This window comes from Zootoca vivipara, chromosome 3 (genome assembly GCF_963506605.1).
Source record: "Zootoca vivipara chromosome 3, rZooViv1.1, whole genome shotgun sequence".
NCBI classification, from domain to species: Eukaryota; Metazoa; Chordata; class Lepidosauria; order Squamata; family Lacertidae; genus Zootoca; species Zootoca vivipara.
Genome location: NC_083278.1, coordinates 84674300 through 84689608, shown reverse-complemented (window position 1 = coordinate 84689608; position 15309 = coordinate 84674300). Strand labels below are relative to the sequence as shown.

Genomic DNA, 15309 nt, shown 5'->3' with positions numbered 1-15309 from the left:
CTTTAACATATTTGTAAGCCACAGAAATTGAGTATATGTCAGACATTCAAGGAGAAAAGGTGTCAGAACGGAAAGAAATGGACAATGTGCTTTGTTTAACTATGTGCTTAACACCCCCCCCCCCCCGCTTCGGCATATGGGAATTTAAAGTAGAACATTTATATTTACTATAACTGAAATCTTTGCAAAAAGTTTACTTTGCCTTCTGTAGCCAAATTGTTGCTTTTGGACTAACCACATGTTGAATAAACATCCCCAACCCTAATGATTCTACCAGCATATCTCATTTCTAGACAGCTGCAACATAAGTCTAGTGTTTGGAGTGTGTGATGGACTCAGGTGAAGGCAAGGAAACTGAAGATCAAACCAGATAAAAAAACTGATGTTGATGGTTGCAGTTCATAGCACATTTTAAGTACCTCCTTTGATTGATGAGTTAAGATTTGGCACTTAACAGTGACTTGCGGATAAATGCTGTGACCTTCTTAAAACTGAACTTTGAAATCACTAAGTATAAACTTGAAACAGCATATTTTGTGCTTATTGAATATTAAAAGTGCTCTTAATTTTGATTTACAACATGCCTCTTAAATAAATACTGCTTTGCAGTGGAAAACAAGGGACTCCCTGCTTCTTCTTGGATAGTTTCTTGGTGGATCATAACTACAGTCTGTTTTGGTTATCCAGCAATGAGGTGACAATGTCATTTGCTAATCCAAGTGTTTTCTACAAATCCATGTGCTCAAGAATATTCAATAGCATTAGGTAAAAAGGGTCTGAATGCCAGATGTCCACCAGCTTCTATGTAGTCTTCTCTACTAACCTTTGTCAAACATTATACAGCACATGTTGCGGGGAAAAGATCTGATATGAGCAAGGCAGTAGTGCAAAATATTCCCAGTCCTGGAGATTCTACTGTTGGGTAACAGCACCATGTCCTTTCTTTGGGACTACACAGAGGCTACAAAGGGGGGGGGGAGAGCAGAAATTGGTTCATGCACCATTCAGAGGGAATTCATCCTGCTCATTCACTGAGGCAATTGAAACAAAGAGTGTTGGCTGAAGCAAGGAAGAAATGAGCAATGATTCAAAGCTCTAGAAGTCCCATGATCTAGCCAAGGGATAGCCAGTATGATGCCCCCCAGATATTGTCGGACTTCATCTTCCATCAGCCCCAGCAAGTGTGACCAATGGCCAGGAATTATTGGAATAGAAAGCCAGCAACATATGGAAGGCACCACACTGTCAGCTCCTGGTCTATCCTGTGCTGACACATGTCCCATTTCTGTGACTTTACAGAGAGTCACAGCAGGAAAGTTCAGGGTTTTTCTTGGTCTGATATACTAATTGTTTAAGTGATCCGTAAGGCTGGGCTGCTCCTTTGGTGCCAAAATGCAGGGTAAAAAAAACCTAAAAAGTTGATTGTGTCACAGTTGGTACCACTGCAATAGTGTCAGTGCTTGATCCACTGTGCTGATCAAGAGTGAGTCTTGATGAGCCAAAGTGTCTGACATTTGCTAATGTATGCCACTGTTACAGTCTGTAAAATTCTCAGTTTTAAAGTAAGCGTTTCCAGTATTAGAATGACTTGTCCAAATAGTCAAGAGCAAAACCAGAGTTCTAAGAGTTTCCATTTCTGTTCTTATTGCAGGTAATCATTGCTCTGTCGGAGAAGAATAGGTCTCATATTCCCTACAGGAATTCTATGATGACCTCGGTGCTAAGAGACAGCCTAGGAGGGAACTGTATGACCACAATGATTGCCACACTCTCAATAGACAAAAGGAACATAGATGTATGTCCTTTCAGTTTTTATTATAATTTGCTGTCCAAGAGTTAGTATTTTAAACTTATCCATTTAATTTCATTCAAGTATGCTTTATAAGCTGATGGATTTAATTCTACCCTAAACCCTAGTTTGCGAAGTGATGTGACACTGCCAGAGTAGTTGGTAATTCCCATTTTGAACCCTATATTAAGCTGGTTCTCACGCAACACTAAGCCATACAATGGCTCAGGGCAGGGGTAGGCAACCTAAGGCCCATGGGCCACAAGCAGCACACAGGGGTCATTTAACTGGCCCACGAGCTGTCCCTGAACTGAGCCGCCCGCTCGGCGAGTCCCCGCGTGCTGCGCTAAACCAGTGCGGTGCGGGGACTCACTTTCGCGGTGCCGGAAATCGCGGTGCGAGCGCAATCCAGCCCACAGCGGGATCTCCACTGGAGTGAACCGGCCCAGGCGAGGTAAACCTTGCAGCTGCTTTACTTCTCATCTGATGCTGCTGTGCCGTGATCTAAGCTGTGTTTTCCTTATTTTATCATCCAAACTTGGGCTCATGGTATTTCTTACTCCAGTGAAAACTGGAGTAGGTATACCTAGAACTGCAGCCTTAGTTCAGGAAAATGTGCCCAAATGTAATTAAAATGACAACTTTCATTTTTTACTATTAATGTTTTTTGAACTGTCTATTTGATAATGAAGTGTCCTTCAACACCTCCCTCTGCTCTTACTGCAGAGATATGCTTGTAGGAGGGCTGGGTTCACCTACTCACATGCACAGAGGAGGGGCAGATCAGGCCCTATATTGTTAATAAAAAATTTCTTTTTATTTTATTAAATCGTTTGCATCTTAAACACTTGTATTGGTTTCATCTGCTGCATTGTGCCAAATCTGTTTGACACTATCTAGTTCCATCTTCAGTTTGGATTTCATAGACCGGAGAACATCAGTCTATGTTGCTGCTATTCTGTGGACATTGAATTTGAAGACTGTTGTCTGTTTTAAACAAGCTTCCTCAAACTCGGCCCTCCAGATGTTTTGAGACTAAAATTCCCATCATCCCTTACCACTGGTCCTGCTAGCTAGGGATCATGGGAGTTGTAGGCAAAAAACATATGGAGTGCCGAATTTGAGGAAGCCTGGCTTTAAAAATTGCTGATGTAGTTTATTAATTATATAGCACACTTACCTGTTCATAATGGTTTTAAGATTTTTTTTTTTTACATTTAGGAATCAATATCAACTTGTAGATTTGCTCAGCGGGTTGCCCTTATTAAGAATGAAGCCATTCTAAATGAGGAAATTGACCCCAGACTGGTAAGGAATTTTGGTTATTATTTATACCTAGTATTTTTCAGGAATTCAAATTAATTTAAGAAATCAGTGCAGTTTTGAAAGGTTCAGTCTGCCATCTACTTCATGTTTGACAAAATAAAAGCATGAGAAATTGTACAAGATGAGAAATTGTACAACAAAGTTTTTTAATCATAACTTTAAATTCAGCCAATAAGTGACACCTGTTTCATTGTTGCAGATAATAGCACGACTAAAGAAGCAGGTTCAGGACCTAAGAAATGAACTGGCCATGGTGACTGGGGAACAAAGGCAAGAAGAACTGACAGAGGAAGAGCTACAACAGTAATATTTTGGTCTTGCTTCTTTTTTCTCCTCTTGCTTTGAAATGTTTTAGTAAGTGGCATAATAAGAATCAGTTCAGTTCTTAGCACATTGTTTTTAAATGCTAATATATCCCACAGATTTCCATAGACCTAATTTCCAAGTAATATATTTCGGATTAGGGTTATAAACAACAGAAAGTGTCAGATTAGAGTGATTGCTTGTCATGGAATGCAGTTATGGGAATGTGAAGATAGGGGATGTTGTCGTACTGCTTATGGGAAATATTTAGGGGGAACCCTGAAGTAAACTCACTTGAGAGCCTCCGTGGCACACATCTGGATTTCTGGGTGGTTGCAGGTTTGATATCTAGTTGCCAGGGGAAGAAAGAGAACTAGTGGATGCCTAGCATGCACATCTCTTGGACTGGTGGGAAGAAGAGCAAGCAAAGGGGATGAGATAAGGATGATCTTGCAAGGTACACAGCTGTACTCTTTTCTCTGTGAGGAGGAGAGGAAAGGGGTGAAGAATGGTATCTATTTTTTTGCGGGTCTGAATTCCTGCAGTTTAGTTCTTCCGTGGGTGGTGGTGTGAGATTCCTGTTGGGGTTTAGGAGTAATTTAGTATTGTAATGCTCAAATCTTAACAAGCGTTCAAGAAATGCTCTTTGTGTTGAGAAGTGCCACAGAGCTAATTTCTTGTGGCCCAAAGTAAGCTTAAATGTATAAATTATGCTATGCCCAAATGTTTAGTATTGTGGTTCTACTTTATATAAGCAGAATGTGCTTGGCTGTGTTTGTGAAACACGTAAATTAGTAGACCTAAAACTGTAGATCCATGATAGCAGGCTGCAAACCTTTTCTTAAGCGAACAGCTGGCTTAGCCCTCATAGGGGAATCAGCAGGGCTGTTGTTGGGGGGTGGCAAACCAGGTCCTGGATCTCCTCTCTCTCTCTTTTTAAAACCTAACTTTTTAAAACAGCTCTATGCTTAAAGGGTGGCTGAGCACATTGTAAAGCATAGTGTCAATGAGACCCACAGCAGCCGCCACCCCCATCTTAATTTTCCCAGATAATTGCTGATATCATGACCCAGGGCTCTGAGTTCCTATCTTTGAGGGAAGTTGCTGGGGGTTCAGAGGACAACTTGGACTGGGAGGAAGATTTCCCCTCTGAACCAGCCTTTGATATCATTGCTTCCTCAGAGGTCTCAGCACCAAAATACCCCCTGATACCAATGTCTCTCCAGTCTGAAGAGGTCATATTGCCTTCTTCAGACTCTGAGGACTCCAGCTCAGAAATCGTGGTGGAAGCCCAGCCTCCATCAAACTGCTGGAGTCAGTAGCTTCTACAACAGGCTGGGTCATTTAAGAATATGGCATGTCACTAATCATTGGTGGGATTAGCTCTTCAGAGGAAGCTGTGTAGTCCTGTTTGAGACTCAGTGTGGGTTTCCTGGTTGTTGGAGCAGTATTCAAGTCTACTTTGTATGACTTCTAGCCTAGGCACTGTTGGGAGCTATCCAGGGTGCTACCCACCTTGCTTGTTTTCCTTTTAGATCAGGCTTCCTCAAACTCGGCCCTCCAGATGTTTTGAGACTACAATTCCCATCATCCCTGACCACTGGTCCTGCTAGCTGGGGATCATGGGAGTTGTAGGCCAAAAACACATGGAGGGCTGAGTTTGAGGAAGCCTGTTTTAGATCTTCACCTCTGCTTTGCTTGATCTCACTTATTGGAACCTACTCTCTGCTTTGTCTGACAATGCCTTGATGGCACTTGACTTTTGCTTGATCTGACTTTGCTTCCTGGATTCTTAATTGATACTAGCATAAGGTTATATGGTGTCTCTGGACTCTGTGGTTACCACACATATACCACTAGAACCTTGTTGCTGGCTGGAACCACTGCCTAAGCTAGAGCAGATGGATAGGGTGGCGAAGAGGTGGTGGTGAGAGAGGTGGGGGAGGGAGGAGGAGTGTCATGTTGTACAGGACTTGCTTTAGTTGCAATCCATACATATGATGCAGTTCTTGCCAACAAACTGGGGGGTGGAGTGGAGGACTCAATCCACTTACAGTGCACTGGGTCCAGAAAATCCTGTTAGCACACCATACAATAAGCCCTGACAAGCAAGAGCCATTATTTGTTTTCTCCCATCTGAAAGGCAGCCTAAATTTGCATCTATATATAAAAATTGGAGTATAAAAGTTTCAGGCAAATTTGTGTCATGCGCCTGTGACGTAGGCAAGACATCTGGATCATTCAATATGTATTCCGGCACTTCAGATGCCAGCCACCACACAAGTGGATTCAAAGAGACCATGTTATACATTACCCAGTTGGGACTGAGGGAAACATGGTTGGCCTTGATATACTTATATCAGATTCCAGATCCCACTGAAGAAATGTCGGGATAAAACACATTGTCTGTGTGTGATCCCACAACCTGCTCCTAACTGCTGAATCATGGTTAAGGAATTCAGAGCATTATATCTGCACAGGGCCGATGAACACTACACTGTCTTTTATTAAAACCTCCAGGAAATAAGATTTCATAATGTTTCTGGACAATCTCTTCCATTGACCAGCAGTTAGGAAAAATTTCTTAATGCTTCATACATTTCCGTCAGCCTTTTAGGTATTTGTAGCTCTGTATTTGTACCCTTAGGGCATTATCATCTAGGAGTCATAAAGGAGCTGTTGTTTCAGTTGAGTTTGTAATGGGAATATAAAGCCTACATTGGCAAGAATGCTTATTTGCATTACGAATGCCTCTTTCATTCCTCCTAGGAACATAGGAAGCTACCTTGAACCATGGGTTCAAATGATTCACTTTTTTGGCATTGACTGGCAGTGGTTCTCCTCTGATGTAGAAACAACAGATGTTATCATAAACTGAGAGAGAGGTTCAAAGGCAGTCTAAATCTGATGTATGAGAAAGCCCCTTATCTTTCTCAATTGTTCATAGTTTCTATGCCAGTTCTATATTCTTGGTCTCCTCTGAATTATTCCAACTTACTGCTATCCTGTTTATTATGTGGTGATCTAAGGTGGACATGGTATGTTAGCAGGTGTAACCTGTGGTAAATAGAGCACCAGAATTATTTCCTTGGTGCTGCATACACTGGTGTTATTCATGTAAACGGCATTTGCCTAAATTGCAACTCCATCACATTTTTGTCTCAGACTGAGGAGCTAGATTAAATTTAGATTTAAAAATACTCAGAACATGATCCAGGAGAACAGGAACTTGTTAGGGGCTGACATGTGCAAACTGTCTACTGGTCAAGGAGCCAAGTTGAGTCTGTTGCTGAGAATTTAGTGTTGAATAAGGAAGCACAAGCTGATGTGGAAAACCAGCAAGAATGAGGCAGGAATTGAGGTCAGGTAGTCTCTGTGGAAGACAGCTAATAAAAATAGGAACAAATCAAGCAAATAGAAGAAGCTGAATCAGAAGCACTTACCTGGAACCCACAGAAAAGCCACAGAGCTGTAGTTTTGCTTTGTTCAACTATCAACTTATAATTGGTGACAGCAAAATGACATATGACAGATTTTCAACTTTTTAATGTTGAATTGGTTCAGATGACTATATAATTTTACAAGAAAAGGAAATGTTTATTGCATAATGTAGAACTGATACATTGTATACAGGGTAATACCAATTTGCATGGTTCCTATTTATTAAGTATACCTAGGGATCGCATCACATCTTACAGAGAAACAAATACATGAATGTGCACTCAGTCAGTCAGTTTTCCACATTAGCCAGTGTACTTGTGTGTGCAAACATTGCCGGATTCACGCTTCAGGTGTGCACACAAGACACCAGAGGCATATATTTAAAACGATAATGGGCCTAGCAATAATTGCTTCCAGGGGAACAATTTGTTTTGAATAGTAAGTGGCTCAGATGAATAGAGAGTCAGACTGAAGAGGTCTGTGTTCATTTCCTTGTCAACAGTGAAAGTTGCTAGGTGGCCATATGTGAAGCCAGCCACTGCAAAGCTTCAGCACAAGTCTAGATAGAATAGAATAAGCTCAGGGTACATCATCCTGAGAAAGAATGAGATACAAAGGGCAGAGTCCATCTAATGATTCCTATCAGTGAAAGCCCTGTGCAAGGACTTCCACTTTTGCAATGGGACTCCCCCCTCCTCCTATGCCCCCCTGCAAATGGCTGGGGAGTTGGAAGAACACACAGAACAATACGCAGCAGGAGGAGAGTGGGGTTCATTCTGCCTAGCAGGCTGAATGCTTAGTCTGCTTATAGAGGCAAGTTTTTGCGTAGCACCTAAAGCTATATAATGATGGCACCAGTGAGCCTTCTTGGGTAGAGAGTTGGAGCAACAGCACATCATGCTTCCTTCAGCACATTTTAACCCCCTCTTCTGATATAGTGTGTGCAAGCAACCAGCGACTTGTCCCGTGCAGCATCTCCAGCTGCTCCTGTTGCTTTAAGTCCTTCCTTGCCCGTGGAGGAGGGGACGGTAGAGAGTGTAACTGGGACTGTCTCTTCTATGTCTGCACCTTCCTGCAAATCTTCCCCTGCCTCCTCTTCTCCCGTCTCTGACTGCCCAGCCTCTTCCTCTTCTGCCTGCATCATGGGTGGTACAGATCCCCACAAATCAGTGACCCCTTCCCCAGATTATCCTCCCGTACCCCCGCCTCCTCTTCCCACCCTTCAGACCCTGTCTATCCCTGACAATGTCCATTCAACTAAGCCCAGCTGTTAATTATTTTCTTTCATGACATTTGCAATGGAATGAAAACCAAATGTTCAGATTGTTTTTTAGTGAATTGATTCATGCACAAAACATAAATAAACAGTCTTGTAAATAAAATTGCAACTTCTTTGGAAAATCTAACCTTCAGTTTCTGCTTTAGTATATTATGTGCACCGTGCTGAATTAAGTGGGATAGACGGCTAAGTGTATTCAGTTTCGCAGCTAAGTCTTGTGCATATTTCCTAGTAAATAAGTTCCACTTTTCAATGGGATTTACTTTAAAGTAAGTTTAAAGAAAATATAGATACTTACAACCTTGGGTATACAGTTTGTGTACTTCAAAAATACTGCTGTTTATTTTGAAAATCTATTATATTGAGTTTAAACAACAATTCTCAGATTTTGAATTACTGCGTTTGGATGCTGTTGTCAGGCTTTCTTAATATGAAACTGATCTATAAACGTCATTTAAACTGGTGTTTCTTGTTTCGTAAGCCAGCATCTGCGCACATTTGAAAAAAATGTAGATTAAATAGCAACATGCACCCTCTCTAAAGGAGATAGTACTGTATACTTAGAGGCTTCTGTATTATAGGGTTTTTAACGCTGGATTTAAGTGGAATCTTTCTCCTTTTTATATTTTATGAGGAGCATGCCAGAAGTAAAGGGAGAGGCCTTTTTTTGTTTGGACAATGTTGGTATAAGTTCTTCCGCCAGATGAGCTCACTAGCAACTTAACTTTGCCCAGAAAGTCAGGATTTCAAATCAAAACTGCTGTGTTCCATAGCACCCACGCTTCCAGAATCCATGCCAGTTGGAACTCTTTAAGGCACAGATTACAAGTGCTGGCTTAGCACTTTAGTTTATTAATATCTTTACCTTACTACTTTTATATTGTCAAACAGAATAGAAATAGTCCTACAAATTCATACAGCAATGCATCTGCTTCAAGCATTGGACTGTAAACCTAGTAGGTAATATGGTATCTGAAAATATGATTAGGAGGGTACATAACAGGCTGATTTAAACATTATCTTTCTTTTATGTATCAAATTTACATCTTACCCGTTTTTACTGCAAGGAGCTCAAGACAGCATATAGGATTTTTCCCTTTCTAGTCTCGGATGAGACTGAGAGAGAATGACTGGCAGCAAGTCACCCAGTGAGATTTATGCCTGAGTGGGGATTTTAACCTGGATCTTGGTCCAGCACTCTAACCACTATGCTAGATTATTGCAGGGAGTTAGACTAGATGACCCTCAGGGTACCTTCCAGCTCTATAGTTCTATGATTCTATAATTCATTGCTTACCAATTCATTTCTACCCCAATTCATGGGTTGCTTTTTGACCAATAAGGTCCTAAATAGTCTACAATTAGGATATTTCAAGGACTCTCAAAACCTGTTTAAACCTGTATGATTTTTTTGATCGCTATCCTATGGTTTAAGCCTCTCTACCCATCCCAGTAGGGACGCGGGTGGCACTGTGGTCTAAACCACAGAGCCTAGGGCTTGCCGATCGGAAGGTCGGCAGTTTGAATCCCCGCGACGGGGTGAGCTGCAGTTGCTCGGTCCCAGCTCTTGCCAACCTAGCAGTTTGAAAGCACGTCAAAAGTGCAAGTAGATAAATAGGTACTGCTCCGGTGGGAAGGTAAACGGCATTTCTGTGTGCTGCTCTGGTTCGCCAGAAGCGGCTTAGTTGTGCTGGCTACATGACCCGGAAGCTGTACACCGGCTCCTTCAGTCAGTATAGCGAGATGAGCGCCACAACCCCAGAGTCGTCCATGACTGGACCTAACGGTCAGGGGTACCTTTACCTTTTTACCCATCCCAGTGCCCCAGTGGGGATACACATTATAGGCCCTTCTCTACATATCCCACACCTTGCTTTTTCTATGGAATTGACATCTTTTGGGTATTCATTTTGTAGAGGTCATCCAGATTCCTGCTTTGCAGGGGTTTGGACTAGATGATCCCTCCGCATGATCCCTTCCAACTCTACACTTCTATAATTCTATGCAGTTGTTTCTAAACTGTCAATCCCAAGCTTTTCTGCACCCACCCCCCTTATACCTTTAAATGGAACACTTATTCTTTGCAGGTTCAGCCAGTTTTATTGCTTCATGTTGATAGCAGCTGGGATGTGACTGAATAATTTTCCCTCGAAAGGCCTTTCTGGAAAACACCCTGTGCCATTTTTTTTCTGTAACGGGGAGGAAGTGTTTGCTTACTGCTTTCCTCTTGTTTTGTTCCTTTTATTTTTAAGATAGCATGATTTATAATACTGTTTGCTACTCTAGATAATTAAAAGATGAATGAATGATTCCCCCACCCGCCACATAGGGAAATAGCTGACATGGGGCAATTCCAAGAGTGTCTATTTAAGGAGAAATTATTCACTAATTCCACAGCTGGGATCAGTAGGAAGCAATAAAACAACTGAACTTGCATACAGTAACATTTATTTGAAGTGCCAGAGATCTTTGCTGAACGAAACTTTCACTGAAAATAGAAATTCTAAAAGGATAGGAATGGGAAAGGGATTGTTACTTAATATACCACTATATTTTAATGGAACCTTAGTTTTAATTCCACCTCCAACTAATTGCAGTTATGGCACCACACCATTTTGAACACACCCTTCCAAGAAAGATCTGCTTGGCTTCTGCCACATTACAAAGGTCTATCTCTTTTGTAGAACATTCAGCAGAGGGCTTGCAGAAGAATGACCAATTAAAACACAAATAGTTTTATCTGGTTCTGTTCTTTGGTCGTTGCTCATTGTATAGGTATATTCTGACCTGCTTTTACTGCCTTATTGGGATTTGTTGACCACCTTGGGGATCTTTTTAATGATAGAATAGTGTAATATAAATATTTTTATAGCTAAGTAAATATGTACTATAAATAAACTATATTTTCAGTTACAGGATAACATAAGAAATTAATTTTCTGATTCATGGCAAGCGAGTATTTGGTATCAAATCTTGCTACTAACAACTCAAATGAGCTGAAAATAATATGTGTAATGAAATAGTGGAACTCTTTTTCACACACACACACACCCAACTTCTGAACCTGGCTTCATTGTGTGCTTCCACAGAAGGTTTTCTTCAAATGGAAATTGTATCCTTTGTACACTATATGAAATCATTTTTCTTGGACATGTTAAGGAAAAGATGAACAGCATCTGTTGGTCATTGACTGAAAATAGGTTGTTCAGCCTCATCACTGAGATTGACACCTGCATACCTTCCAGTCTGTAACAGTTTATTATTACACTAAATGTTACAATACATTTTGTTTGTTTGTTTGTTCATTCAGTCATTTAAATAATGCATATACTGCTTAATACCAGGGTGCAATAAAATGCAGCATTCATCATAAAATTAGTTACAATCAACACTCACTTCAAATGCCTTCTGAAATTATTAAAAAACATGTTTTTACTAAGGCATCAGTATCTGATCTCAGCCAGCATGTAATTCCACGGAATTGGGTGTCCGCTGGTGGAGGATACAAGCCATGCATCCAAACTGTGGGAGACCACAAACAATGGATTTCCACTATCAAGTGGTATTTAAAATATCCTGGATTCAAGTTGTTAAGGGTATTGTTAATACAAAAACGTTAAACCTGCTTTAGTAGTATAAGGGTAGCCAATGCAAGCTTTTAAGCATCAGAGTTATGTGCCAGCAGCAATCTGTACCAACAGTCTTGCTGTAGAATATTTGAATGTTGACTTCCATTTGCCATGCTGGCTGGGGCTAATGGGAGCAATAATAACAATCGTTTCCCCCCACTTCAGTGCAAAGTGGTTTATATGCAGGCATTTGCTTGGAAGTAATTTAAACATGTATTAAGAAAAAGGATATGCAGCTTTTGTTAATTGAAAATTTGGGACTCCGGGAGGGAGGAAATCAGGACCTGGGGCATTATACAATTATCTCATGTGGCTAAAAAGCATCCATTGGCCTCTGTTTTTCAAAATGTTAATACCACATAATGATTAGCATCTGTACAACTTTTAAAGGCCAGAGACTCACTGATGCAATTTATTGAAGTGGTGACCTAGAAATGTAACTTGCTTAAATTAATACATCTTTTTCTGAAATATGATCCATCAATAGAGTTGTGTATTTTGGACACATCTGTCCAGTCCCCTCTTATAACAATATTCCCCATTAGTCCTTCATGCTGCATTGATTGTCATGTTGCTTGTAGAATGCTAAGGTGTTAATCAAATCAGTGCTGCTGTGAAGGCTCACTATGTTCATTCATTCTGCATACTTCTCAGCTGTATAAGTCACTTTACTCAGCAATGATATTTTTTTTTTTTCAGAATAAAACATCTTTATTGATTTTTTAACAGAACAAACAGAACAAATATTTTCTTCTCACAGAAATAAAGATTTTCATTAAAGAAGCTACAAATTTGTTTTCATTATTATTACCCTGATGACTTCCCGTCACCTCCCATAGCGCGACTCTTCTTTTTTGCGAAGTACATACTTTTCTCTTCGTCCTCTTATAATCTCTTTTGTACACCAATAAATCCAATCATACCGATAATTCTTTTAGGTTCTAGTATTACTTTATAGACCAGTCATTCTAAGGCTGCCATGGAAATTACCGAATGTCCATTTCTCTCTTGCATGTATCTCTTAAGCACATCCCATTTTTTGGTAAACATCTGTTTCGTAACTCCCCTTAAGTTATCTGTTAACTGAGCCAGCTCTATCATATCTGACAATTTATTTTGCCACTCCTGGAGTGTTGGGAGCGTATCCCCCTTCCACCTGGCCGCTATTAATAACCGGGCTGCCGCTGATGCATATAAAAAAATCTCCCTATATTTAGCTGGTAAGTCTCTGTTCAGGATTCCCAACAAAAAGGCCTCTGGTCGTTTTTGGAATGTTAATCTGAAGATCTTTTTCATTTCTTCATAAATTGTATTCCAAAACTCTCTAACCATCCGGCATCCCCACCACATATGCATAAAATCTCCTCTCCCTTCCCCACACCTCCAACATCGATCTGATATGTTCTTATACATTTTAGAGAGTTTGGCAGGTGTGAGGTACCATCGGTAAAACATTTTGAACATATTTTCTTTGATGGAATACGACACGGTAAATCTCATGCTGTTTTTCCAGAGGGCCTCCCACTCATCAATCATTATCGTACGCCCGATGTCCTGGGCCCATTTAATCATAACTTCCTTTACCGCCTCTTCCTTGACCTCCCAGTCAAGCAAGAGGCGGTACATTTTTGATATAATTTTGTTATTGTTGTCAAGCAAAATTTTTTCCAATTCTGTTGGTTGATTATTAAATCCTTTCTTTTTATCTTGTTTAAAAGTTTCGTTTAGTTGGTGATAGTCTAGCCAACTCGTTAACTTGTTCTTAATTTCTTCATATGGCCTCAACTTAAATTGACCCTCTTCAATTACCAATAATGATCTATAAGTTACCCAATCGCCTTTCATGTTCTTTTTTTTGACCGCTATGGCTTCCATAGGGGATATCCATGATGGTGTTTTGGGTTCCAATAACCCCTTGTATTTGGCCCACACTTTAAAAAGGGAGCCTCTTATTATATGGTTGGTGAGTCCTCTATGCACTTTGTTTTTATCATAATTTAGATAAGCGTGCCAGCCAAATCTTAAATCAAATCCTTCTATGTCGAGGAGGTCCGTTTTTTGGAGCAGAAACCAGTCTCTCATCCACAGGAAGCATGCGGCCTCATAGTATAGCTTAAGGTCCGGTAGGCCAAACCCACCTCTCTCTTGGATGTCAATCAGGAGAGTATGTTTGATTCTTGGCCTTGCACCTTGCCATATGAATTTCGATATTTCTTTCTGCCATGATGTTAAATATTTCGTACCTCCTAATATTGGTAAGTTTTGAAACAGGAAGATAAGTTTCGGAAGGACACTCATCTTGATTGCTGAGATGCGTCCCCAAAATGACAATTTTAATCTGCTCCAGATCTCCATATTACGTCTTATGTGTTCCCATGTTTTTATATAGTTATCCTGGTAAAGATTAATATTTTTAGGTGTTAGCCAGATCCCTAGGTACTTAATTTTGGAAGAGAATTTTAAGTGTGTTAATTTTTCAATTTCCGTCTTTTCTTCCGAGGTCAGATTTTTGGCCAGGAGCTTCGTTTTTTTGTTATTTAATTTAAAACCCGCCACTTTCCCGAATTCTTCTATAATTTCTAATAGCCTGATTGTACTCTCTTTAGGGTCCTCTGTCGTAATTATTAAGTCATCTGCAAATGCCCGCAGCTTGTATGTTCTACTACCAAGTGTTACCCCCTTAATCTCCTTCTCTTCTCTGATCTTATTATTTAGAATCTCCATTATTAAAATGAAGATCAAGGGAGACAGGGGGCACCCTTGCCTAGTTCCTTTGTTTATTTCACATTCTTCTGAGATGTTATTATTTACCAATATCTTTGTTTTTTGTTTATTATAAATTGCCTGAATCGCATTGCAGAAAGACTTCCCAAATTCCATTTGTTGGATGGTGGCTGTCATAAATTTCCATGAAATCTTGTCGAATGCTTTTTCAGCGTCGACTGAGATCAAAAGGCTTGGTTTATCAATTCTCAAATCCAGATACTCTAGGATATTTATGATGTTCCGTATATTGGTTTGCATTAAGCGCCCAGGGAGGAATCCCGCCTGGTCCTCATGTATGATTTGGGCCAGAATTTTCTTAAGCCTGTCTGCCAAGATACTGGCGAACAACTTGTAATCGTTATTTAATAACGAAATGGGCCTATAATTTGAGGGGTGGGTCAAATCCACCCCCTCTTTTGGTATTAGAGTAATATAGCTCTCGGCCCACGTTCTTGGCAGCTCTCCTCCCTCCAATATATTATTCATTATATCCTTAAGCGGTTCTATTACCGCTTCCTCGACTTTTTTATAATAGATTGCGGGTAAACCATCAGGGCCTGGCGTTTTCCCTGATTTGGCTTTTTTTATTGCTTGACTAATATCGAAAGTTGAGATCCGTGCGTTAAGTATTTTTGCCTGTTCCTTATTAATTTTCCTCACATTATTTTGGCCCAAATATTGATTAATTTCTTCGATTGTTTCTTTTCCTTCTTTATATAGTTCTTGATAGAAGTCCAGAAATACTTTTTCAATTTCTTTTGGGTTATTAGTAATAC

At 40.3% G+C, this 15309-nt stretch overlaps 1 protein-coding gene across 1 annotated transcript in view; it reads left to right on the top strand.

Moving 5' to 3' along the window:
* KIF6 (kinesin family member 6) overlaps nucleotides 1–15309 on the top strand; it is a 165120-nt gene that overhangs the window by 32725 nt on the left and 117086 nt on the right. Inside the window, exons 8-10 of the mRNA XM_035108133.2 lie at nucleotides 1652–1795; nucleotides 3011–3097; nucleotides 3315–3418. Coding sequence (XP_034964024.1) covers nucleotides 1652–1795; nucleotides 3011–3097; nucleotides 3315–3418 — 335 coding nt within the window. The remainder of the gene's footprint in view (nucleotides 1–1651; nucleotides 1796–3010; nucleotides 3098–3314; nucleotides 3419–15309) is intronic.